Source organism: Myxocyprinus asiaticus, chromosome 7, assembly GCF_019703515.2.
Source record: "Myxocyprinus asiaticus isolate MX2 ecotype Aquarium Trade chromosome 7, UBuf_Myxa_2, whole genome shotgun sequence".
Classification (NCBI taxonomy): domain Eukaryota; kingdom Metazoa; phylum Chordata; class Actinopteri; order Cypriniformes; family Catostomidae; genus Myxocyprinus; species Myxocyprinus asiaticus.
The window spans coordinates 3,184,172-3,210,632 of record NC_059350.1 but is presented as its reverse complement, the minus strand read 5'-3'; the positions used below and the strand labels follow the sequence as shown (position 1 = coordinate 3,210,632).

Sequence of the window (26,461 nt, the reverse complement as noted above, 5' to 3'; positions counted from 1 at the left end):
ACCGCGGTTTGCAGATACACGGTTCAGAAATAGTGGTGTGCACTTACTACGCTTATTACTGTAGCCTGAAGGAAGAACAGAGATGCACGTTCTGAGCATTGTTTCATTGAATTGACCAGTGAGTCTTAACATAATGACAAAATATTATGCATTATATTTTGATGATGCCCACTTTTGTACTTATTGTAACAGACTATATTATAACAGCCTATGTTAATGAATAGACACTGGAACAATACACACACCGAGTACTTCACGAGTACTCGAGTAGACAAAATGCCCATCCCTATTCTAAACTGTGAATGTTTAATGGGATGTGTTCAATAAAGACATGAACGATTATAATTGTTTGTGTGTTCTTAGCTTAAGAACACTTTCTTTGTCTATACTCGTGACTTTGATGAAGATGAGGTCACATTTTATCACCAGTTAATGCAGAATACTAGCTAATTCCAAAGGGTCACTTACGTTTTCTTGCCACTGTATGTCACATTATGGAAGTAAAATGGGTTGCAAACTGTTTCGTGTTAACTTTAAAATGTTAGTATACAGCTGGTTTTGGAACAGCTAATGAATCTTTCTCTCTGTCCATAGGCTCAGGAGGAAATTCAGTCCCGCCCCTTACACGGAATATCGCTGATGCAGAGCCACGCCCCCATGCAGAATAAACCTTCCCACCAGCCCTCTGGTTCTTCTTCAAACCAGGATGCTGGCCAGAGGAAAAGATTAGTATCCACAGTGGATGATTTCACAGACTTTGTTTAGTGATGAACCTTTCAATCATTGCGGTTCAGTTCACTTTATTAAGTTCACATTTACCACAGTTCATTAAAGGGATGTTTCACCCAAAAATTAAAATTCTGTAATCGTTTACTCACCCTCATGGAAAAGATGCAATGAAAGTACAGTGACTGAGGCTGTAATTCTGCCTTAAATCTCCTTTTGTGTTTCACAGAAGAAAGAGAAGTCATACAGGTTTGAAACCACATGTTCAGTAAAAAAAGGACACATTTTCATCATTATTTTTAGGTGGAGGGTAGTAACTTGCTGTTACTATTCCAGTACATGGTACCAGTAAGTGAATGAGATTCATCTGAAACGCAGCCTCACTAATGCTTGACATGACTTTGTTGCATTTATTCATCATAATTAATTGTTAGCATATAATGTATTAGTATATGTCACGGTTAATATTGACCAAAAAAGATTAATGAATGCTGCAAAAGTATTGGTCATTGTTACTTCACGTTGACTAATGTTTACTTGTTCAACCTCATTGCAAAGTTTTACCGAAAACATTAATACATCCAATGTATTTTCACTGGAGTAATGACGTCAGTGGGCGTAACTGAGATTTGAATTACTGTTGCCTTGTTTATTTTCTTTTGTGTGCGCTGTCGTTAATGCTAATGAGATTCTAAAGAACCAGCTGACTTGTGGGAAAATACTAGAACACTAAACTGCATAAACAAGATTTGCGTGTGTGTGTGTGTGTGTGCGATTCGCTACCAAACGCTTTAACAAATACTTTTGTTGTTTTATAATACCTGCACTCTTGAATAAAATGATGTCTATATCATGCTCTCAGCTTTTAAAATGTATTTAAGAACAATATGTGGAATTATTTGCTTTTTAATTTCAAGGATAAATGTGTATTTTAGCTTTGCGAAATGTACAGGTGGTTGAACACAGGTGAATGTAACAAAAAAAAAAATGTCCAGGTCGCATTTTACCATAAAATTTTATATAATATATATAATATAAAAATAGCCATTAAGATTTTTTTTTTCTTTCCATTTTGACATTTTCATGACAAGCACATTTTCCTCCAAATTTTCATTACTGTAATGCATCCAGATGTTTTACATCAAATTCAATGGTGAATGTCATGTGAAGAATTTGTTCCATATTGCAGTAAAAAAATAATGTAATACACTTATTTTAATAAAATCATAAAATGGGGGAAGAAATGTAAAACTTTTTTTAATTAAAATATAATGCAAAAAAATAAATCTTAATGGCTCTAAAAAAATAGGCTTTAAATATATAAAATATAATTGATCATTTCAGTTAACTTTATAATAAGGTTTTAGTTAACATTAGTAAGTGCATTGGGTGTAATGAATAAACAATACTTATAGCAATACAGCATTTATCAATCTCGATTAATTTATCAAAATACCATGTTCATGTGTTCATTTAATTAATGCATTATGAACAAATCAAATGTTAATGTAGCTTGAACCTTAAAAAAAAAAAAAGTTTTTTAACTTGTTAACATGAAATAACAATGTACAATACTTTTACAGCATTTATTAATATTGGTTAATGTTTATTTCTACATAAACTACTTTTTTTTTATATTAGAAGTTGTGTGTAGAAATGAACAATAGCCAAGATTAATAAATGTTGCAAAATTGTTCATTGTTAGTTCATGTTAACTAATTTAACACTTGTGCTGTCTTTACATTTTTTTTTTTACCTAATTTGGTGTTTCCGGTCAAAAATGACCGGCCTATTAAAATTGCTAATAAATCTCACATTATGCTATATTATCACCAAATATTGGATTAGATCTTTTTGTCAACTTGTTTTCTTTCAATTAAGACAGGTATCTTTTTTCATTATTTCTTTTGGAACATATTGATCATAGGCCTCATTGACCTGAGCTTATGCACCTCAGTTTTTGAGTGAAAAAAGCATTCTTTATGTTATTTTGACTAAATTAAATACCACAAGGAAACATCTGTGCTATAAAAATTAAACTCTTGTTTGTTTTAATGTTTAACAAGGAAGTTTGTTTTGAAGCACTTTACATTTCCTCTGTGAAAAAGAAAGCATGTACTAAGAGTTTATGCATGTACAGTTGTGGCCAAAAATATTGGCACCCTTGGTAAATGAGCAAAGAAGGCTGTGGAAAAAAAAAACTACATTGTTTATCCTTTTGATCTTTCACAATATTCATAAAAACCTAACCTTTAAGTAATATCTCATTATTAAATACATATTTTTCGGGCCTGGGTAGCTCAGCCAGTATTGACGATGACTACCACCCCTGGAGTCGCGAGTTCGAACCCAGGGTGTGCTGAGTGACTCCAGCCAGGTCTCCTAAGCAACCAAATTGGCCCGGTTGCTAGGGAGGGTAGAGTCACATGGGGTAACCTCCTCGTGGTCAGGATTAGTGGTTCTCGCTCTCAATGGGGCATGTGGTAAGTTGTGCGTGGATCGCGGAGAGTAGCATGAGCTTCCACATGCTGCGAGTCTCCGTGGTCTCATGCACAACGAGTCACGTGATAAGATGCGTGGATTGACGGTCTCAGAAGCGGAGGCAACTGAGACTTGTCCTCCACCACCCGGATTGAGGTGAGTAACGAGGACCTACTAAGTTGTGGAAATTGGGAGAAAAGGGGATTAAAAAAAAAAAAACATTAGCCACAATTATTGGCACCCCTAGAAATTCTTATGAGAGCAATAATTAAGAAGTTCCAATCAACTGGAGATGTTAAGAATCGGCCTGGAAGAGGACGTGTGTCTATATGGTCTCCAAGCACAGTGAGGAGGATGGTTCAATTGGCCAAAGAATCTCCAAGGATCACAGCTGGAGAATTGCAGAAATGAGTTGGGTCTTGGGGTCAGAAAGTCTCCAAAAAAAAAAACAAAAAAAAACAAATATCACCTACATCACCACAAGTTGTTTGGGAAGGTTTCAAGAAAAAAGCCTCTGCTCTCAGCCAACAACAAACTCAAGCATCTTCAGTTTGCCAGACACTACTGGAACTTCAAATGTGACCGGGTTCTGTGGTCAGATGAAACAAAAACAGAGCTTTTTGGCAGCAAACACCAGAGATGGGTTTGGTGCACACAGAGAGGCAGCCATATGGACAAGTACCTCATGCCCACGGTTTAATATGGTGGTGGATCTTTAATATTGTGGGGCTGTTTTTATGCCAGAGGTCTTGGATATCTTGTTCGGATACATGGCATCATGGACTCTATCATATACCAACAGACAAAACATCATAACCTGACTGCCTCTGCCAGAAAGCTTACAATGGTCCCTGGTTGGATCTTCCAGCAGGACAATGATCCAAAACACACATCAAAATCAACACAAAAATGGTTCACTGACCACAAAATCAAGGTCTGCTGACCTGAACCCCATAGAAAACCTGTGGGGTGAACTGATGAGGAGAGTCCACCAACATGGACCTAAAGATTTGAAGGATCTGGAGAGATTCTGTATGGAGGAATGGTCTCAGATCACTTGCCATGTGTTCTCCAACATCATAAGGCATTATAAGGGAAGACTCAGAGCTGTTATCTTGGCAAAGGGAGGTTGCACAAAGTATTGAATAAAAAGGTGCCAATAATTATGGCCAATGTGTTTTGGAGAAAAATATTTATTTAAAAATGAGATATTTCCCCTGTTTCTATTATATTACTTCAATTAAAGGATAGACTTTTGTGATTTTTTTTTTTTTTTTAATGAAAGATCAAAAGGATAAACAATGCAGATTTGTTTTCACAGCCTTCTTTGCTCATATTTACCATGGGTGCCAATATTTTTGGCCACAACTGTACGTGTGCACATGTACAGGTCCGAGGCCTTTATGTTTGCTAGCACACATGCACATATGTGCTCACCTAATGGATGAACATGCTCCTGATCACTCAATTTTTCTCTTATTTTTGATTTCCCCCATTCATTTTCAGTGGCCAGTAATTTTTGACTGGGAACACCACAAGTGTGACTTTGTGCCATTTTGTACAAATTAAAACATTTCAATAAAAATTTCCTGGTTAAACATTAAAGCACACTAGATTGATAATTAGTACAGAATGTTTTTATATTTTATTTAATATTGTCAAAATTATCCACAAATAGTGCTTTTTTTTTTTCACAAAAAAAAACCGAGGTGCATAAGCTCAGGTCATTGAGGCCTATGATCAGTAAGCTCCAAAAAGAAATACAAAACCTGTGCTAATTTAAAGAAAACAAGTTGACAAAAAGATCTAATCCAATATTTGGTAATAATATAGCATAATGAGAGATTTATAAGCAATTTTTAAAAGGCCAGTCATTTTTGACCGGTAACACCAAAAGTGTAACAAAGTGAAGGAAAAAAAAAATAGCATTTTGTTTGGGGGAAATTTTGATACCCTGAGCAAAGTCAGAATGTTTTAGTCCATTAGGATAACATTAACTAGCATTTTCAGGCAAAAGAAAAAACTCTTCAGGTCAAAATGACCAGAAGACAACATGAGGGTTAAAAGAACACAACTTCATTGTAAAGTGTTATCCTTATTTCTTTAGATTTTGGGGTGCAGTATGATTTGGAAATGTTGAAAGGTTTCATGAGATTCACCCACACAGGAGCCGATATCATACCACAGACTCTCAGCTGTCAGACTCTTTATTTGACTTTGTCAAGTGCAAAAGCATGTAAAGCGAAGTGCTACAATGTTACAAATACAACAGCACAATACAACACAAAATGATGCAAATGCTGCAATTAACAAATTACCTTAAACGTTTAATACAAAGAAAATTATATTAAGACTTTATTGCATGCAAGCTGGTTTTGGCACTTGTGACTGGTTTGATATGCCATACATGATTTTATCCTACATACACCCTCTAAAATTACGTACCTTCTGTCAAACTCTTACCCTACAAATCGCTTGCAAAAGAACTACAAAAAAGCCATTATATTTTAAAATGACTGGTTGTGCTGTGTGTAGTTCTGTTACAAAAAGGTTAAAAATCAGCATACTTTAATACTTTTTGGGTTTTATTCTTTGGCCAATGACGAGGAGAAATGAAATAACTGTATGCAGCAAAGCATTCGTGACAAATGAGTGAACATCCTGTGCTCTCTTTTTTGTGACAAAAACAAAACCACAATTTCTGGTCAGTGCGGTTAAGGCAAATGATATAAAAATGAAATCAAACACATACACTATTTACATCAGGGCATGCCAATATGTACAGATAAACATGACCTATCAAATCTTCATCTGGAATGGCCTGAATAAGGAAGTTACTGTAGTGGACATGACTCTTTCCCTTTAGTGGACATCCAATCACTCTCGACAACTTTAATTTCAGTATATGAGACATTCATGCATGTACTGAATAGTAAAAAAAAAACACATCTTAAACAAACCAAAAAAATAAAGAATCCTGGTTTGGGTTTTAAAAAAAGAGGGTCCCTGAGCATTACCACGGTAAACATGTTAATTAATAAATCTTAGTACTTCAAAATAGCAAATAAAAACAACACACTATAAAAACAAATAAATGACCATTAATGGCAATTAATATCCTGATGCAGCTCATGTATAATACTCAAAAGAGAATACTTCTGGAAAGCTGTTTTATGTGAAAGAAACATACATACTAGTTAAATATGGCATAGCACTAAAGCTTGACATTGAAATAAAGTGCTAAGTACAAAAGAAACAATTTTATTAAGTTATCTCTTGATACTTGAATAGCAAGCTTTGGAAAATCTATACGGAGAGTAATTCTGTTGTAGCTATCTCTTAATCTTCGTACCAAGCTTATTTGTATTATTGTTGCTAAACATTTGCCATTTCAATAACACATTCAAACTAAATTGCGCTCTGATGCAATCACAATCATTCATATACATCAATACAAAGTGCTTTTTTTAAATTAGATTCAGGCAACAACAAACACCAACGTAAATATTACATACGCTATTTTTTCATTGACAAACTACTTCTAGTAATAATAATGCTTTATGGAACATTGTTTTGAGAAACCACAAATCTCCATTCAGAAAATTCAGGGACTTGTGCTTGAATGAGGGATGTACCTTCATCTACTTTCCAATAGCTTCCATTTATTTCTCAATTTCAGCCTTTTTATTTCATATCCTACCTATCTTTAAATACCAACATCCTGTCACACTCTCTCTTCTTTCAGTTATCTCTCTATTTTAGTCTAATCTTACTTGCCCTCTGGTGCGTTTTGCGCAAAGAAATGCTCTATAACATCAAAATGAAGTTGACGTGAAATTATGTTGAAGAAACATAAAAAATCCTGAGGCTTTACTATTTTTTTAGCACCCTGATGGCCTCTTGTTAAGTGTGTTTAAGTGTGGCTGGGGAAATCTTAAAAGTCCATTTATTTTATGATAGGTGTTTATGTGTCTATTTTCAGTAACATGCCATTATATTAAGCATGAATTATGCATAAGTACATATAAGCGTCGCTCTACATTTATAACGGTGGCATGTAATGGCATCTAAAAATATGTACCTATAAGTCTGTGTGTGTTTATGTTTATGTCTGTGAACTTGTCACTGTGAGCCCCTCTGAATAAGCTGTACCTATGTTTGAATCGATGCACGATAAACCCATGACCTTACATTAGCTTCCATCAACAAAAACACAAAAATAAACACAATTCATTAAACATAACTCAAAACACTGTACGAAAATACCATCAAGCGCTAGCCATCCTACATTAACAGGCTTTCTGCTGTAGTCTCTTATTGTCACTTCACGCTCTTTTAAGAGTTCATTTTGGTATGACAGCACAAGACGTGCTCTTGTCGGTTTCAACCCAGCTGACCTCCAGGGTCAAAGGGTTGGACTGAGGTCACGTGAGAGGGAAGGGAAAATGGCGACTTGCATTAAAATGGAACTTCTTGAGGATCGCAAAAAAACATGGTGACCTGCACCTAGTTTCCATCACAGATGTGTTGATTTTGAGACTTCAAATAAGGTGTTACCAATTAAAAGGCTTGTAGGTTGGAATTTTAGGCCAAAGTAGGGCTAAAACTTGAGGGCCTGGTTACAGAACCTGCTGTCACCAGGGCCTTCTTTAATTTCCTCATGACTAACCATAACCCATGTGCTTCAACATCCCTTTAGTCTCTTAGCCTTTTATGTCAATTCCTAAAACTCACATCATTTGCCATTTCTTGCATACTGATGATTTGAACCTTGGATTGTCAAGGCTTGGAGTGTCCTGAGATAGGTCTGTCTGTATTGGGGTGCACCTTGTTTTTCAGGGGCGGAGGTTTGTGCTTGCGTTTACGGGTAGGATTTGTAGTAGTGTGTGCAGGGTGCCGAAATACGCTGGAAGGGAGGTTCTCGCTGGGGGGAACCCACTCGTGGGTGCGAGGGATTGGTGCTGGGGTAGTTGTGGCAGAAACAGGAGCAGTCGAGGGTGCAGACATTGGAGTGGGAACAGGGGTAGGGGCCAGAGTGGGGGCAGGTTTTTTGGCACAGCCAACAATCTCGGAGTCCTTTAGAACATTTGGATTGACCTTGTTTGGTGTCGCGAATACCTTATGAGAAGCTTTGTCTGCCTTGTGGGCCCTGTGTGGATTAGGTTCCGCCTCTTGTAATTTTGCTTTGAGGGGACTTGAATCCATTTTGTGAGGGTCTTTTTCAGTCTTGTTGAAACCTGCCACCACAGTATTATGGCTTTTTTGTACCTTGATAGGGTCTGTTTCGGTTTTGATGACACTTCCCACCACGGTACTGGGGCTTCCTTGTACCTTGATAGGGTCTTTTTCGGTTTTGATGACACTTTCCACCCCGGTACCGGTGCTTCCTTGTACCTTGAGAGGGTCTTTTTCAGTTTTGATGAAACTTCCCACCACGGTACTGGGACTTTCTTGTACCTTGTGAGTGTCATTTTCAGTCTTTCTGACACCTGTCACCATGGTACTAGTGCTTTCTTGTACCCTCTGGAGACAATTATCAGTCCTATGAGGACTTGAATCTACCTTGTGGGGGCTTGTGGGTAGATTCATTTGTAAGAACTTGTCTGTTTTTTGTGATCTTCTGTCCTTCTTGTGAAGATGTCTCTCTGATGTAGGTGCACTTATTTCAGTTTTCGGTGGACTGTTACTTCTTTCTACCACTTGTGTACTCCTGTCTGCCCTCTTGTGTCCCCTACCATGTCTCTTCTGTCCTGCAGAGTCCAGACTTCTGTGGTGATGTACCCCTCTGCCTCTTCCTCTGCTCCTCCTCAGCATCCTCTCTAGACGGCACTCTTTGCGATACAGTTCCTCTGTGGCATAGTTGACCCGGTCCAACTGCAAGAGCAAAGCATCAAAAGCAGGGAGGATCCTGTGGAGAGTTGCCTCCATCTCTGCTCTCTCTTTCCAGCCTTGGCCTCCAACTACCACTCCCAGGCCCAAGGTGAGGCCTAGTCCTAGACCTGGAGCTTCAGCCAGACTGCAAGGACTGCTTGATGTGGGCCGCCAGGAGGCCTCAGAACCTCCATCAACACTGTCGGGAGTTGGAGGAGCCTCAGGCGTGTCCAGAGGTGGAAGACACAAGGACTTGCAGTCACTAGTTGAAGAAGAACGTGAGGGAGGGAGCTCCATACCCTCGAATCGCACTTTGTGCCGGAACTGTAGGGGAAGAAAGGTGGTGGTTATCTAATAGGTAAGGGATCAGTATACTACCTTGAAGGATGCAGGTTCCATCTAGAGTTGTGGCGGCCACAAACTTGAGAGTTGGTCAGATCATGCTCAATCCTTTTCTATCAACTCTTGGTTTTATGGGCACTGTGCCTGTTCTACAAATTACTTTAGATTAAAAACATGTACTAATGTAATTGACTAATTAACTACCTACCCAGCTGAAAATAGCTGGTTACCAGCAAATGTTGTATTTGTCTGCACTAGGCTTCTTAACAAGCTTAAACACCAAGACTTCATAGGTCAGCCAAATTCAACAAGAGACCATGTTGGTCGATCAACTGGTTAACAGCATAGCTGTGTCAGCTACACCAGCACCAAACCAGGGGTTGCACGACTACTGATTTTTAATAATCGACCAGTAGAGGCCATTAATCGAGCTAGTCGAATTCGACTAGTCGAATTAAAGACAAATTGCATTTACTGTATTGCAGGTTACCGTAGCATTTGTGTCATCTTTATAAGCAGAAAAATTAAGTACACCTTAGCCTTAACTCATATATGATTCCGTAGATCACAAACTTGGAAGAAGAGCGAATATCAGACATACAACATTGGTAAAAACTTGCATGACACAACAAAGCCAAAAAATATCTTGGGGATTACAGAAATACACAAACCTCCTTGGCACGGCTGAGACCCATCCACATTTTGAGTCGTCGCAGGAACAACTCCACCATCTCGTAGTCCTGCAGGTCAACGGCGGGCCGGTACATTTCCGCTTTTGCACGCCGGTAGTTTCTCAGCAACGCCGATATCAAAAGCCAAAGCAACACGAGACGGAGGAGAGTAAAGGTTATGTGAAAGATAGCACATGATGGAGAACAGGGGGAGGAGCCACTGTCAGGTCGCCATGACAACAGTCCACGCCCACCAGAGCCTAGTAACCTCACGCAAGTGGAGCTAACAGTTCCGTAGCCCTCCATGACAGACTGGAAAAGCTGGAAAGAAAAATAATTTTAACATTACATTTTTCAAACCTTTTGTATAAACGCTGTTCTGAACTAAATATATGGAGTTTAGAAATGGGAGAAAGATTAAGAGAGGTATTAAGAGAGATAGATTAGCCTAAACTAACTGATCAGAATAGAGTGCTTTCAACAGATACAAGATGTTAAATAATGATACATAAGTCACCCATCAAGTACTCTGGTTAAGTGAGGGAGGTAATTTAGCAGCTTCACCAGTGTGTCAATATTTTGTGCACTTACGCAATAAGCGGATTAGAATTTAAAGCTCCTGGTTTTTTGATTGAACAAGTCAGGAGGATGTGAGAGTCAAGGGAGAGGGTGGAGTTGCATTCAGATCCAAATAAATATGTGAACCAGGGTGAATTGCATAAATAACTAGATTTGTACATACTGTAGATATTTTTAACAAGATATTTCCAGAAGGCCAATAACACACACACACACACAAACAGTTTTACTTCCTTCAATTGGAGGTTTTGTATTATGTCATTTATACAGCGGCAAGGTCTTCAACACCAGCTCACGCACATGCATCACTTAGAGATGTCCAAGAGATGTGTGGCCATTATGAACTTATGTCCCCTTTGCAACTAATAAATGTCTTTTATTCTGTTCATTGCCTCTTTATTAGCAGGACATTTTTTAATCGTTCACACAAAATTAGAGTTTTCTTAAAGTGAGTATTTGCTCATTATAGCAGAGAGAACATGGACAATGTGTTTCAATGTGTTTACCAGGGTGCCATTTGTGAATTTACTTTATATCACATTAGCTGTGTGCATCAGTGCGTGTGTGTGTGTTCTAACCAGGTGTCCAGTATGCGAGTATGCCAACAGGAACACAAGCAGAGTGACAGCAACCATCAGCAGCTCCCAGAAAGATCTCCTCAACGTTCTTCCAAAAACGCCCCATTCTCTCATGAAGCGCAGCTGGTGTGATGCCTGGACAGATAGAAATGAGGTGGGGGATAAATTATGACTCGCCAGTTTGACTTGCCATACCTTTATTATTCACCAAGCCTTACCAGAAGTATAAGCACTGGATAAAGCCTTAAACATAACTCAAACCCAAGTACACAAACACAAATGCTACAAGCTATCCAAGCTCGGTTGACACATGATGTTGCATTCTGATGTTTCAGACTCCCATAGTGCGCAACAGTCTGGTTCCAGAAGTAAAAATTCCATTCATTTTTTTTTTTTCATAGGGGAATACATTTTTTGCACTAAATTAACAGTACCCATTATCCTAAAGGGAAACGATCCCCCAATCAGGGAATCATGGTGAACAAAGCACGCCAAAATAACTCTGCAGTGACGCAACCAATTCTTTTTTTTTTATCCCCTTTTCTCTTAGTAGGCTCTCATGGTGGCGCAGTTACTCACCTCAGTCCAGGTGGCGGAGGACAAGTCTCAGTTGCCTCCGCTTCTGAGACCGTCAATCCGCGCATCTTATCACGTGACTCATTGTGCATGACACCGCGGAGACTCACAGCGTGTGGAGGCTCATGCTACTCTCCACGATACACGCATATCTTACCACGCGCCCCATTGAGAGCGAGAACCACTAATCATGACCACGAGGAGGTTACCCCATGTGACTCTACCCACCCTAGCAACCGGGCCAATTTGGTTGCTTAGGAGACCTGACTGGAGTCACTCAGCACATTCTGGATTCGAACTCGCGACTCCAGGGGTTATAGTCAGCGTCAATACTCGCTGAGCTACCCAGGCCCCATGTGACGCAACCAATTCTAACCCATTATTTATATGCTTATAATCCAAATGAATAGTTTTATATTTTCCATCGTTTTTAAATTACATCATTTACAATGTTTTATAGGATTGCAGTTCATTACCTCATTTAAGACGTTAAGTTAAATATTAGCCTACAGTATGGACCTCCGTTAAAGAGCTTTTCTATCATAAAATTAACCAAAGCCAGGAATTTTTATTGAAGAAATGTAGGTGGTGCTGTTCTTACCTTGAGCACCAGCAGGAAAAGTAATGTTGCGCTGAGTTGAGTCAGGACCTGGCTCTGTTGAGCGAGGGGAAAAAAGTCTGTAAAAGCATCCCGTTGCTTGAGAAATGACTTCCACTGGCGGGCAGAGAGCACGGAGCGACTGATGTGTAGAGAGGCGACACAAATCGCTAACACCAGACTGCAAACACTTGCTATGTTCCATAAACGCAGGAAGTAGCCACGCCCCTGTTTCCGAGCAGCCGCGCCCTCGCGTGCCGCGAAATAGATCACAAAGACCAAAAGGAGGAGCTGAGAAAGAAAAAGAAAGATTTATGAATCTCCGACTTGGTTGAAAAGGCAGCAAACATTTGATTTCTTAGCATTTCCGGCTCAAATTCATTTAGTTGTTTTTATCTTTAAGAGCTAAAACTATTAAAACTATACTATTTAAAAACAAATATTTTTATGAACCTGATCTTAACCACATTTAAATGTCATTATTTGTGACCAAAGCTTCTGTAATTGGTTTATTTTGTTTGCTGGCTTTCATAAATCTGAGTGATGTGTGATTGGCTAACGGTTACCGTGAGAAACAGGGACAGGTCCATTCCATGACTGAGCGTGTGTAGACTGCAGGTTTTGAGGTCCAAACTCAGCTGAGCTCGTTCAGACACCGGAAACTCCAGCAGGAAAGAGAAGACGGCCAGCAGATCTGTGTTGATGTTATAGAGGGAGAACTCCACGAATAAAACTCTCGTCCTAGTCACACACACAAATGGAGGGAAGATTAGAAAACCATCAGTCATCAGGTCCAACGTCAGTATGATTCAAATGGAAATTAAATAATGAAATATCTTTCATGTGTATCAGTTAGGAAATCTATAAATTAAACAAGTGATTGTGACATGGGTAAGATTTATTAATCAATCAACTAAGACCGGATAATAATTGAATTGAAACAATAAATCAGTTTTGCAATTGATAATCTTTAGTGCATACATTTGATAAATCAATTGAAAAATCTTTAAATGAAACAATAAATTATGAAATGTCCAGACATGGATAAATAAATACATTTATGTAATATTATATATATTTTTAAGATTGATTAATCGAATAATCAGCTGATAGAAAAAATAATAACTGAATTGAAAAACTAAATCAATTTTACAATTAATAATCTAAAAATTATGATTAAAGTTATTTTAAATTTTATTATGAAGTTATTGATAATGCATTTTTAAAACATTATCAGTGCGTACATACTTTTCATAAATGAATAAAAAAAAAACCTATAAATTAACAAAATGTCCAGACACTGATATATAAATATACATTTATATTATATAATATTTTTAAAGATGTATTAATCAATAATTAAATAGAACAGATTATACAGTAATTGAACTGTAACTAGTGAAACGATTAAAGAGTTATTAAATGATTTTATTTGTGATGATGTAGTGATTCATTCATTGCTTTTTCTTCCCTATCCCTGTTTTTGATTATCAATTTTTGACCCAGTTTTGGTGATCAAATAGTTGAATATTTTACCTATTTATCCATTTTAAAATGTCATGATTGACTGCTTAATTGATTTATGGATTTCTGAATTGTTTATGTGGAGCAAATTGGTGTACAACCATATAATAATTTTAACAACTTCCTTCCAAAACAATTTCCTCTTTCTTCTTTGGTCTTCGTTGTATATTTCTTTACTTACTGTTTGCCATGTTTTGGTTGTATACTATATTTGTGTGAGTGTGTGTGTGTGTGTGTGTACTCACAGCGGGTCGAGCCACTGGTGTGTACTAAGCTGTTTGATCAGATTTCTGGAGTCCTGCATCTTTCTGCTGAGATTCTGCACAAATCCAGCGCTGCTGTACACTGACACCTGACCCCAGTGCCACACACTACACACACACATCAAAACTGTATGAGTATCTCAGTGACATGTGGACAAGCAGAAAGAATTGATTGACACAGATGAGCTGATCCAAGATCAGCCTTCATCATGAAACATTTATGTCTGAGATATGTGCAGACAGAGCAGAGAGGCTGTGGAGGATGAACAGAGGTTTGTTGTAATCTTACCCGCTGCTGTGAGCTGTACTGACACTCCAGTTCCGCACCAATCCAGAGTCTGACTCCGCCCACCCGCCAGAGACACACCCAAACCACGAGGATGACGGGAAATATCCACTGATGGGGCATTCTGGAGGATGGTGAGACAGATAGAAGGGGTCAAAGCTCAGGATAAATGGAACTTTGTTTTCATCCTTTAGACAATAATTCTTAAAAATAATGTATATTTGTAAGTTCAGAAAATATAATTTTATTATTTCTTTCAAAACACATCATTCAAGTTTATTAGGGGGCCAAGCACCGAAGCTGCTGGAACCCTATTGTATTCCTTAGTATTTTCTTATTAATAGGGGTTCAAGCCCGAAGGGTAGAAACCCTATTGTTTTTGTCAGGATGTTTTGGGGGCCAAGCAGCGAAGCGGCTGGAACCCTATTGCATCTGTACCGATTTTCTTCTTTTTCTTATTCTTTTTTTCTGCCATAAAGTGTCTGGGTGTTAGAGACCGTAAGTCGTGGAGACACCAAACTTGGCAGGATGGTCCCAAATTCCCCCCACTACTCAGGCGCACAAATGCACACCCATCTGTCCCTAGGTGGCGCTATAATAAACACTTTTACGTTTTGGCCCATATCTCTACAACCATAAGGGCTAGAATCAAAATTTACCTCTGATTCCTTGCGTCAAGCCCTACATTCTCTGTCTATAAAAAATGTCCGCCATTTTGCATTTTCTGAAAAATCTACTTTTTCAAACTCCTCCTAGGCCGTTTGTCCAATTGTACATCATCTACAGACCCTCCTGACAAAAAGTTGTTCAAAGAATTTCAATATATCAAACAGTTCCAAAGATTTTAACAATAGAGTTTAACGTGATTTGAGTAATTGATCAATATCTAAAAAAGCAAACTCCAAACGTAACCAATCTCGGTACACGTACTCAGCAGGACTTTTTGAATACGTATGCAAAGTTTCATACAGTTCTGCCACTAGGGGGCTCTACAACAAAAAAGCTGTCATAACTTCGCAGCCGTTTGGTGACAAAGTTCAAATTAAATTTGCATCTTCTTTGGTTCAAGTGCTAACATATTGGTAAAAAATTTATTCGACAAATCAACAAATATGGCTGTCAGCAGGCAATCAAATTTCAGCACCTAATAACTCGTATTGTGAATGGCCGATGGTTATGAAACTTTCTATACACAAGCAGGGTGTCTACACGAAGTGGTATATCAAATTTCGTGAGAATCGGCCACACGGTGGCATTATAATTAGCTAATTTGTGTTTTTGACAAATTTTTGGCATAGGAGAACAACTGAAAAACAGCGTGACCAGACACAAAACGCATTCGGTGTGAACAGCCCTAAGACAGCTGACATCCTCAAGCGGTCCACTGAAAATTTCAAACGGGCCGAATTTGGCCTGCGGGCCGCCAGTTGAATAGGCCTGCTCTAGAATTTACTCAGAATGGTGCCAAAAACAAAAAACATCCAGTGGGCGGCAGTTTTTTTGGACAGACGTGCCTTGTTGATCTCGAGTCAACAGAGAATGGCCAGACTGGTTCGAGCTGACAGAAAGACTACGGTAACTCAGATAACCGCTCAGTACAATGTGGTGAGTAGAATAGCATCCCAGAATGCACAACATGTCGAAACTTGAGGCAGATGGGCGACAACAGCGGAAGACCACGTTGGGCACTTTATTTGGACCATTGTGTTCCAAATAAAAAATAAAGTGCTCAGTGAGTGTATATTTGATAAAAATTTTATATTTATTTTTTCTAGAATAATCAATTACTTTCAAAATTCCATCTAATGGGTTTAACACAGTTAAACATATTTAACATAATTAAAATATACCTAATATAACAAACGTTACCTTCTGTTCTGTGTGATTTCTAAAGCCACAATCAGAGCAATAGCACAAATGTCCAGTTCAATATTCTATTACTTTCAAATAATAAGTAAATCGATGGAAAAGACCTTCTTAAGTGATTCATAAATCAAATCCAGACGTGACATTTCACCACAGTAAATTAATTTTCTCTCCTCTGATGTTCTCACCTGGCTGTGTTCTCAGCTGTCTGAGGCGGGGCTGTCCGAGCAGCAGACTGCCTGTCTTCTTCATCAGGACATGCCCATCTAGTAACCGTGGTAACAGGGAGTCTGAGAGCCACGCCCACACATCCTCACGACTGCAGACATGAGATCTGACATGTTAGTCACGTGTGTGTGTATAAGGTCTATCGCATAAGGAGGTGCTCATGGTCTGAAACACATTGTTCTACCTGTCAGCTCATCTCACTTCACACACACACACACACACACACACACACACACACACACCAATAGAGTCTCGATGCGTTATCAGATAAATCAACACATACACACTTCTGTCAACCTTCATTGTGTCTGACCTGACTGAGATGAATGACCCAAGAGAGATCCAAGAAATAAGACAGACGGAGAGAGTTAGTGTTGGTATCCAGATGTTTCAAGACAGGACCAAATCAAAATGTACCCTGTTTACGTTCTCAAAGCAATAATTCAGCCACAAATATAACGGACAGTTTAGCAGAGTATGTGTTTGTTTTTGCTTGTTAGCTCCAGCAGTGTGTGGTTGTGTGTTTTGGTTGTACCTGCTGATGTTGTTGAAGTGTTGTGTGTGGAAGTAGTTCTGCAGTTGAGTTTGCAGTCGCAGGCGGTGGGCGTCTTTGGCCGAATCGGAGTAGTTGAGCAGTAAAACCACCAGCAGGAACAGCATGTAGATCAGAAAGCCCTGTCAATCCAAACCAGACGAGTGTATTATTCAAACACCCCCTCGCTCAAGTTCAAGAGCAGATCTGCCTCCGTGTGTTGAAGTGGGTGTCAGTCACAACTGAGGGTCTAATGAGGAGAAACCTGTTCCTGTCTGACAGCCAATTAGAGCACAAAGCCGCAGCTAATGATGGAGCCATAAAACACGACCTGGCAACCGTATCAACACTTTTGGACCCTAGTGAAACAAGGCAGCTGTCAGCCATGACAAAGATGTCTTTTATGTCTTTGTCATATGGTTTAATGTTGCCTTCAAGTCCTCCTGGCAAGTTCCTACTCATTCGAAAAGGAGTACGAAACCCATATGCCTTCGAGTTTGATGTCGTAATTACATGTGATGTGCTTTTCAGTGATTTTGCTTGGAATAAAATTGACACGTTTGGCAATTTCATATTTTTTCTTGTGTCTTTTTTTACTTCCTGTCAAAGACTGAGAGCACAAAAAGTCTTTGCATTTGGTTTGTAAATAATGCGTTATGAAATGTATAATTATTGTGCTGCCACAAGAATGTCACGCAACTTAACCCCTAGAAAGATTTTTGTATCCTGGAGGATTTCTACAAGTTGTCAAATAAAAAATAAAATAATTATTTATTATTTGGGCCCTAATGGTGTGGAAAATATAAATAAATAAAAATTCTGATGTAATTTATATTCTTGCCCTTTATAGGGTTAAAACTGTTGTATTTTCTAGATAGCATTATCGGATTTCTTCATCAACAGTTCACAAAACGTGTACAAACTAAAGACCAAAGTATTCTTTGGTTGTCCGTGTTGCTGATCGGAACGCGCACAGTATGCGTGACGCAAATTTCGTCTGTGCCTGCTGCTGACTCTACTAAAAGAGTATCACAAGCAGTCGTAGCGCACATGCATCGAACACGTTTGTATTCGCTCATGGTTAAAAGAGAATACTTTTAAAGGCTGAGCGCTCGACTGCGCGAGATGACCCAGAACGCAGAAAAACGAAGTATACTTGATAAAGGCCAAAAAAAACTTCCTGTTGACAAATTTCATCATCTAATCAGCCAATCTTGTGGCAGCAATGCAATGTATAAAATCATGTAGATACGGGTCAGGAGCTTCATTTAATGTTCACATCAACCATCAGAATGGAGAAAAATTTTTTATCTCAGTGATTTGGAGCGTGGCATGATTGTTGGTGCCAGATGGGCTGGTTTGAGTATTTCTGTAACTGCTGATCTCCTGGGATTTTCACACACAACAGTCTCCAGAGTGTAAAGAGAATGGTGCGAAAAACAAAAGACATCCATCAAGCGGCAGTTCTGTAGGTGAAAATGGCTTGTTAATGACAGAGGTCAGAGGAGAATGGCCAGACTCGTCCAAGCTGACCGATGCTTTTCTCTATGTCGTTGCGACACACAATACCCATTAAAATCGAAAGATTTGCCGCGTTCTCCTCAACACTGCTTAATACAGACCTCTTGTAGCAGTATGTTTATATTAGTGTGTGTGTGTGTGTTTGTGTACCTTCAGCATGGTGTGTAGCAGACGAACTTTGCATGCTTCCTCTCTGGCATGTGACAGAGCGAATCCCTGCGGCGGTCTCACTCTCGGGATCCGCTGAACGACCCGCTCCACACGTGGACAATCCACCAACACGTCCTGCTCTTCTGCTCTCAGACGATGCACAAACAGAGAGAAATACACCCCCTCTAACAACACCTAATCACACACATAAAAGAACCAGTTAACACAATGTGTGCACGTTTAGATTTTAAACATGTAAATACTGGCAAACTATGATGTCCACGCCAGAAGCTCTAGTGTAAAAACATTAAGATGATGTCATGTGTGCGTTTGTACCTTCAGAGGTTCGAAAATGAGGAACGACGACAGGAAACTGACAATGCAAGAGATGAGCCACATCAAAGCCACACCCTCACTAAAGCTCCGTCCCAACCACATTGATAGGCTGCTTGACAGGATAAGCCCGACCCAGCTGCCCCACAGAGCAGCCAATCCACATAGAGGAGGAAACGGTCTTGGCCTGCACACATCCGTCACCACTGACAAATAGAGAGAGAGTCTTTGAATTAGACTGTATTAATTCTGCTGCAAGTCTATTTTATTTCATCCTGTTTAATAGTGTACATTGGTATTATTTTTATGTCACTGTTTTTGTGTGTGTATCGATGCTTTGGCAATATTGTATGCAAAACAATCATGTCGATACCTTTGCATTTAAAATTCAAATAGTGTACCTGTGCGAGACGTGAAGGCAGTTTTGGGCGGGTCTCGTCTTATTCCCGCAGGAAGAACAGGTTCATTCATCTTCTGTAGCAGAATCACCTCCGTCTTATCGCCAAATATACTGGAGCTGAACACACAGGCATCATTTGTGTTGCATTTGAACATGAATCATTTAGAGTAGAGGAGAAGCTGAAGATGTGTAACTTACAGATCACCCATATCACTGTCAGTCTGGGACAGAAGCTGACCATCAGCTAAAATCCGCTTGATGAGGTCCTCATCTGTCAATCAAAATAAACATCCAATCACCAAATACCTCATTTATTCATTGGACACATATAAGACTTTGCACACATGCTTTAGCATGTTGTAATGTGTGCTACCTGAAGAAGAGAAATATTTGTTCCTGTGGCTGTTGTGACACACGGTGTCGTCATCGTCTGGATTGAAGGTGATGTCCACGCCCAGATGTCTGCTGCCCTGCCCTCTCTTCAGCCGTGGAGGAAACACCGGCCCCATCTCTACAGACGGATCTGTCAACACATCCGGCCAATCACAGTCCGGAACACTCCACCTCTGTAGACTGCAGCAGAAGACGAGAGACAGATAGTGAGATGACAAGACAATAATTACAATCACTCTCTCACTTCATTCACTCATGCATTCACTCAACATATTCATTCATTCACAGACTAATTTACTCACTCGCTTAATGTAATCATTTATTTACTAATTTACTCACTTTATACACTCATTCATTCATTGAATTATTGACTTACTCTATTTTCTCATTCATTCATTCACTGAATGATTCACTCACCAATTTACTCTCATTTCATTCACTCATTACTTTCCTTACTGACTTTTTTATTCACTCACTCATTCACTCACACTGCTTCATTCACTCATTAATTTCCTCACATTATTCACTCACTCATATATTCACCCACTAATTAACACATTAATTCACCAGTTTACTCACTTTCTTCACTCATTCACTAATTTACTCACTTTATTAACTCATTCATTAACACATTAATTTACTCACTTTCTTCAGTCATTCACTAATTTACCCACACACTTGAATCACTCATTCATTCAGTCAGTTAATCACTTTATTCACTAACTCACTTTATTGACTGATTCATTCACTCACTAATTTGCTCACTCACTTTTTTCTCATTCATTCACTAATTTACTCATTTGAATCTCATCCATTCATTCTTTCAGTTAGTCATTTATTCATTCACTCCCTCATTCATTTATTCATGCACTCGTCCTTACCCGTTCTTTTTTAGTTGTTTATCCAATGACTCACTAATTCACTCACTCACACTCTTAATTCATTCATTAATTTGTAATTTAGTCACTTTATTCACAATTTTCACTCACTTTATTGACTCATTCATTCACTCACTCACTCACTCACAGATTTACTCATTCACTCACTCCTCAGTGTTGCATTCACATAATGTTCTCACTTTACTCACTCATTTACTAATTTGCTCACTCACTTTATTCCCTCATTTATTCACCAGTATACTCACTTTATTCACTAATTCACTTATTTATCCATTCATACACTAATTCACTCACTCATTTACTCACTTGGTTACATACTCATCAATTTTTTCTTTCAATCCTTCACTTAGTCATTGATTCATTCAGTCCCTCATTCACTTTCTCATGCACTCACCCACACTCATCATGACTTACTAATTCACTTTATTTGCACACACACACACACACACACACACACACGCACACTCATTAACTCTTTAAGCACTGAAGGTGTTTTTAAAGATTTCCTGTTTCAGTGGCATACCCAAAATTAAAGCTTATAACTCAACAAAAAAAAAAAAAAAAAGGTCAAATGTTTGGTATCATTGTAAAGAAAACTTTTCATATTTTTTAATGATATAGATTGATACATTCTGAGACTGTCAGCCTAAGAAACTGCTGAAAAAAAAAGCCCAAAAAATAATTTTTTCTTATTTTTCTGATTTGACATTATATATCTCTGGGTGTAAATAAGGTGTGAAATTTTGTGTTGATATGACAAAGCAATCAAAAGTTATAGCACTAAAAATAATAATATAACATAATTTATCATAGTGTTCAAAAATGTCTCCATGATTCCAAAAGCCTCTCCAAACAAATAAAACATAAGAAACTAATTACACATGCAAACACAACAATGACTAAAGGTTTGCATAACATGCAGACATGATTTTAGTAATGAGATTTCACAGAATGAGTTTCATTCTGTGTCATTTGAGTCATCATTGAGTCTGTGTCATGTATTTGGCGCCATCTCCTGGTGGCCATATGTAACATTGTGCTTCATGTGGATTATCTAATGATCTGTGCATCTGATTATCTTGTGTGTGGGCTCGTTTGAAAGATAATCACCTCTAAATAATAGCATGTGATATTTTATTTTCCATTTAACTTTCGTGAAGTTATAAGCAAAAATGCAGCATACAAACAACTCCAACATAATTGTCAAAGACATATACTATTACTCGCTATATTTTAGTCTGATTGCAATATGTACAGTGCAATTTTTTTTAAATAAATTATAAATCTGAACACTTCTGATTTGTCTGCAAAATTCAAAGCACTTGTTCAGTTTTTGTCATAATGCCTACATGCATTGTAAAGTACAGCTTCCAAGCTTTCAAACGATACCTATTTAGTGTTGGTCAAGACTGAAATTATTATTATTTTGACGATCATTTTTTTCTTTTTTTTAACTTATTCTCTCATTCAGACATTTTATCTCAATCAGTAAGTTTTTTATTCAAACACATTCATTCACTCACTCAATCAGATTATTTGTTCACACATTCATTGACCAAATTCATTTATTCATTCACTCATTCATTTGATGAACTTTGTGATTATATATTCACTGTTAAGGGCGTAGTGCAGCTTGCAGCTCTCTCTTTAATGAATGCTGTTTTTATACATTATGACGGCTCAGTTACTATGGCGACCTTATGCTTACCTCTTAGTGGAAGGAGTGGGCAGGTCAATGTTGGTCTCTTCTGAATATGTCTGCAGAAAGAGAGACAGCGCAAGAGAGGCCAGTAAGAGCAATATTCTTCTACACAAACTCGATACACTCCATTCATATGCAGCTGTATATCAGCTCGTATATATGCCCTTCACATCTGGTTCACAGTTCACTGCCGGAATCTAAATAAAGAGTTTCAGGTTTGTAATTCACACTTCTTCACACTGTCATTCTGTTTATGATCTCACTTTGCATTCTAATAGAAAACTGTTTGGAAATGTGACATTGATGACAGCTGACAATGGTGCTTATGGGACATTTGAACTGCAACACATTTCAATATTTTGACTTTGAAAATGATGAAAAGCTTCTTTTAAGATGCAGACATTTCACTTTCAAAGTATAATTTCATTTCTTCTCCATCCACGCAGGATAAAAAAAAGAAAATAAACCAACCTTGATTTTGAAAAACATGATGAAAATGTCCTTAGAAGTATTTTCTTTGTCGCTGTATCTTTATGCATCAAAGACAACTTGCAAACACTGACCTATTTTGCACAGTACATAATTAAATTTGCACCTGACAGAAAATGTAAATGAAAATACATAATTTATAGTTGCTCTGAATTAAAGTGTCTATAGCAGAAACTGTTCTAATCGCTAGTGTGTAAAGCCCCAGAGTTTAATTCAGCAGTTCTCTATAGCGCATTATTATCTAGCATATTCCAGGCAGTCAAGGACATTTCAAGGTCAAATTTTAGCTCAAAAATCCAAAGAAATTATATTTTGTATAAAAAAGAAAATTATGAAGTAAAGCATCTGTATGCAATTAAGTACTCCATTATTCTTCAGCCTAGTGTACAACTGTTTAGTGATTTATACTCCATTATTCTATAGTCAAAGTTTCTATGACATTACTGTTTACATACTCTCTGCGGTGGTACATCCGGATTCTTTTGGCACCCAAGAAAAGAGCTGTTGTCAATAAACCGCAGCATGAACATGTAAATAAAAACAATGAACTACTTCTAAAATTAGTCTTTGCATTTATTTAGAAATCAGTAAGTAACTTTGAAATCTAAATCTTGATCTAAATTGGCTGTTTGCATTTTTAATATGTCAAATGTTATTATGTCCATATATATATCAGTATAGAAAAGAACACTAGACTTCACTTTCTGGTTGTCGAAATCCCAGTTCTGTACTCCACAAACCTAATTTCAACATACCTCTCCAGAAATTCCATTGAACATCAGAAAAGAGCTTCCTGTCAGCGAGTTATCCAGGAAGTCATCAATCTCCAAAGACTCCTGGTCCACTTGAGGAGGTAACTGCTCCACAGAGACCTGACAAACACAACAACAGCCACAGTGCTTCAATTTACCACACTTTTGATGTGATGTCTTTAAAAGTGATTTTGAGTATGTGTCTCACCTTGCTACGGCTCAGTCTAAACAGGCAGAATATGAGTAGGTAGACAGGATACACTAATAGACAGCTCACAAGACCCGCCCAAACAGTCTCCTCATTCAACGAGACTTGTGTAGACACCGGTGTAGAGCTAAAACACACAGACACATACAATTATTCAAGGATTTATACACCCAGAACTACTTAATATGAGTTTAAACAGAACTTTCTATTTACATCGACTTGATAACATAATACATTGTAATTACATTGTAATAGATATGTAATAACTTCCTGGAACCTCAGGAAGTTGGCTAGTAGAGCGTATATCACATTTTAATTGTATATAAACCTGCAGTTGCACAATGAATCAATTGCACAACAGAAATATGTTATTTACTACTTACTAAAAACGTAACAACATGAATGACAGGTGCTTTTACCTGTTGCCATAGGCGACGGTGCCATACCACACAGTGTTGGCGAGCATGCAAAGGTGCATGAGCACCGAGCAGCAGGTCACCCTCTGCAGCCGTGTGAAGGGACTGCGTGGAGGTCGTTCCCATAGCGAAACCCAAACATGGCTCTCACACATTGCTCTCTGAAGCTCCCAGGTCAGTAGGCGGGGCCAGTGACGCAGGTCTGCCTCCTCTGCAAGGGCACACAGGAAGTACAGAGCTCAGAGGACATGAAGTGGCAGAAATGCCATCTGATACCATTGTTTCGCATAGGTTATAATTTGTCTGCACTAATGCTATTCAACCTGTTAGAAATGTTCATTATTTACACTAATTGAGTGACACACAATGACACTAATGACACACAAAGTAGAAGTATACACAATTGCTGTGTAGTGGGCTGTTAAAGAAAGAAAGACATGCATCTAAATGAGGCACCAACCAATCGCAAGTATTGTATCTGGGGAGCCAAGATGTTACCTGAGGCTTCCACTTCTATTTCCACTCTGCCATCAGTTTTCTCGTTATCAACTGAGAGCCATTCCTCAACCAGGAAGAAATAACTACTGCCAGACTGCAGGTCCTTCACTAGAACATACTGGAGCAACCAAGCAGGAGAGAGACCTGAGAGAGGGTGAGACAAACAGACAATTTATTTCTTCTTATTTTTTCTGTCAAACACAGACTGCCTCGTTCCACACGGACACATTATGGTGTGCTGGATAATGTTGATTACTGCAAAATCTGTCCCCATCTGCCGCTTGGTACCTTTGTTGTCATGCCAGACACGGATCTTGAGCACGCTGCCCAGACTTGTGTCCGTGGCGATGTGGAAGATGTCCAGGCTGTTGCGAGCGAACGCTCCAACGCTGTCCAGGTGTCTGTGTCCACTGCGACTCTCGCTGCCATGGAGGCTGATGCCAACATGGGCTGTGGTACCTGGATAGGCATAAATACAGTGTTGATGTTGTAGAAAGACACACTTGGATTTCTTTGTGTGTTGTTTTAATCAAAGGTTAATATTTAAGAAATGCCAGCCACCTCAACCAAGACAACTGGCAGCGTTTCAGGGTGGGAAATCCAATTATGGGTAATATTCTTTGCTCAAGTGCATACTGCCAGTTCCAATCTGACTGGCTGTTTTGTGCCCAATTTCTGAGAGTTAGGTTAGGGTGTACAGACGTGTTTACAAAGTTTTGTTTACAGGGCACCACAGAGAAGAAAAATGCTTTGATAAGATAATTATGACATACATGAGATGTTGTGTTCACTGTTTATTAGGCCGTTATGATTCTATGTAGTGAGAAAGAATACAATAAGAATGACTTGTATATTTTACCATAACGGCAATTATAATTACAATGAGTATCTCATAATTATGACTTTTAATCTGATGATTTGCTATCTCATAACATTATCTCATAATTATGACAAAGTATCATATAATTGACTTTTCTATCTCATAATCTTCACCTTATATCTCATAATTAATCCGTGCATCTTATCACGTGACTCGTTGTGCGTGACACCGCGGAGACTCACAGCATGTGGAGGCTCATGCTACTCTCCGTGATCCACACACAACTTACCACATGCCCCATTGAGAGCAAGAACCACTAATCGTGACCACGAGGAGGTTACCCCATGTGACTCTACCCTCTCTAGCAAGCGGGACAATTTGGTTGCTTAGAAGACCTGGCTGGAGTCACTCAGCACGCCCTGGATTTGAACTCACGACTCCAGGGGTGGTAGTCAGCATCAATACTCACTGAGCTACCCAGGCCCCAATCATAAATATTCATTTTGAATCTAATAATTAACTTTATCTCATATACCTTCTTAAAATTATGACTTGGAATCTAATGAAATACTATCTCATAATTTTTTACTTTATCTCATATTTATGACTAAATATCATGTTATTGACTTTTGATCTCATAATTATGACTTACTATTGCATACTTTCGCCTTATCATGTTAGAAATATAACTTATAATATTACCTCATTATTATGACTTTTTATCTCCAAATTATGACTTACCAAAGCACAATTATTTTG

The 26,461-nt window shown here is 38.4% G+C and overlaps 2 protein-coding genes across 5 annotated transcripts in view; one reads left to right on the top strand and one right to left on the bottom strand.

The window, feature by feature from the left end:
- Positions 1-1,584, top strand: part of LOC127443978 (tuberin-like) — a 65,071-nt gene extending 63,487 nt beyond the window's left edge. For all 4 annotated transcript variants that reach the window (XM_051703072.1, XM_051703071.1, XM_051703070.1 and 1 more), the window contains one exon: positions 595-1,584. In XM_051703072.1, the coding sequence (XP_051559032.1) occupies positions 595-765 (171 nt within the window). In that variant the 3' untranslated portion in view covers positions 766-1,584. The remainder of the gene's footprint in view (positions 1-594) is intronic.
- Positions 1,585-5,396: 3,812 nt separating this feature from the next.
- Positions 5,397-26,461, bottom strand: part of LOC127443532 (polycystin-1-like) — a 100,650-nt gene continuing 79,585 nt past the window's right edge. Inside the window, exons 29-48 of the mRNA XM_051702222.1 lie at positions 25,171-25,341; positions 24,883-25,026; positions 24,388-24,595; positions 23,969-24,095; positions 23,764-23,880; positions 22,526-22,575; positions 19,899-20,098; positions 19,724-19,796; positions 19,527-19,642; positions 19,129-19,331; positions 18,793-18,987; positions 17,125-17,264; positions 16,550-16,680; positions 14,499-14,619; positions 14,192-14,317; positions 12,989-13,163; positions 12,426-12,713; positions 11,249-11,383; positions 10,092-10,412; positions 5,397-9,402 (exon numbers count right to left, since the gene is read on the bottom strand). Coding sequence (XP_051558182.1) covers positions 7,987-9,402; positions 10,092-10,412; positions 11,249-11,383; positions 12,426-12,713; positions 12,989-13,163; positions 14,192-14,317; positions 14,499-14,619; positions 16,550-16,680; positions 17,125-17,264; positions 18,793-18,987; positions 19,129-19,331; positions 19,527-19,642; positions 19,724-19,796; positions 19,899-20,098; positions 22,526-22,575; positions 23,764-23,880; positions 23,969-24,095; positions 24,388-24,595; positions 24,883-25,026; positions 25,171-25,341 — 4,457 coding nt within the window. The 3' untranslated portion in view covers positions 5,397-7,986. The remainder of the gene's footprint in view (positions 9,403-10,091; positions 10,413-11,248; positions 11,384-12,425; positions 12,714-12,988; positions 13,164-14,191; positions 14,318-14,498; positions 14,620-16,549; positions 16,681-17,124; positions 17,265-18,792; positions 18,988-19,128; positions 19,332-19,526; positions 19,643-19,723; positions 19,797-19,898; positions 20,099-22,525; positions 22,576-23,763; positions 23,881-23,968; positions 24,096-24,387; positions 24,596-24,882; positions 25,027-25,170; positions 25,342-26,461) is intronic.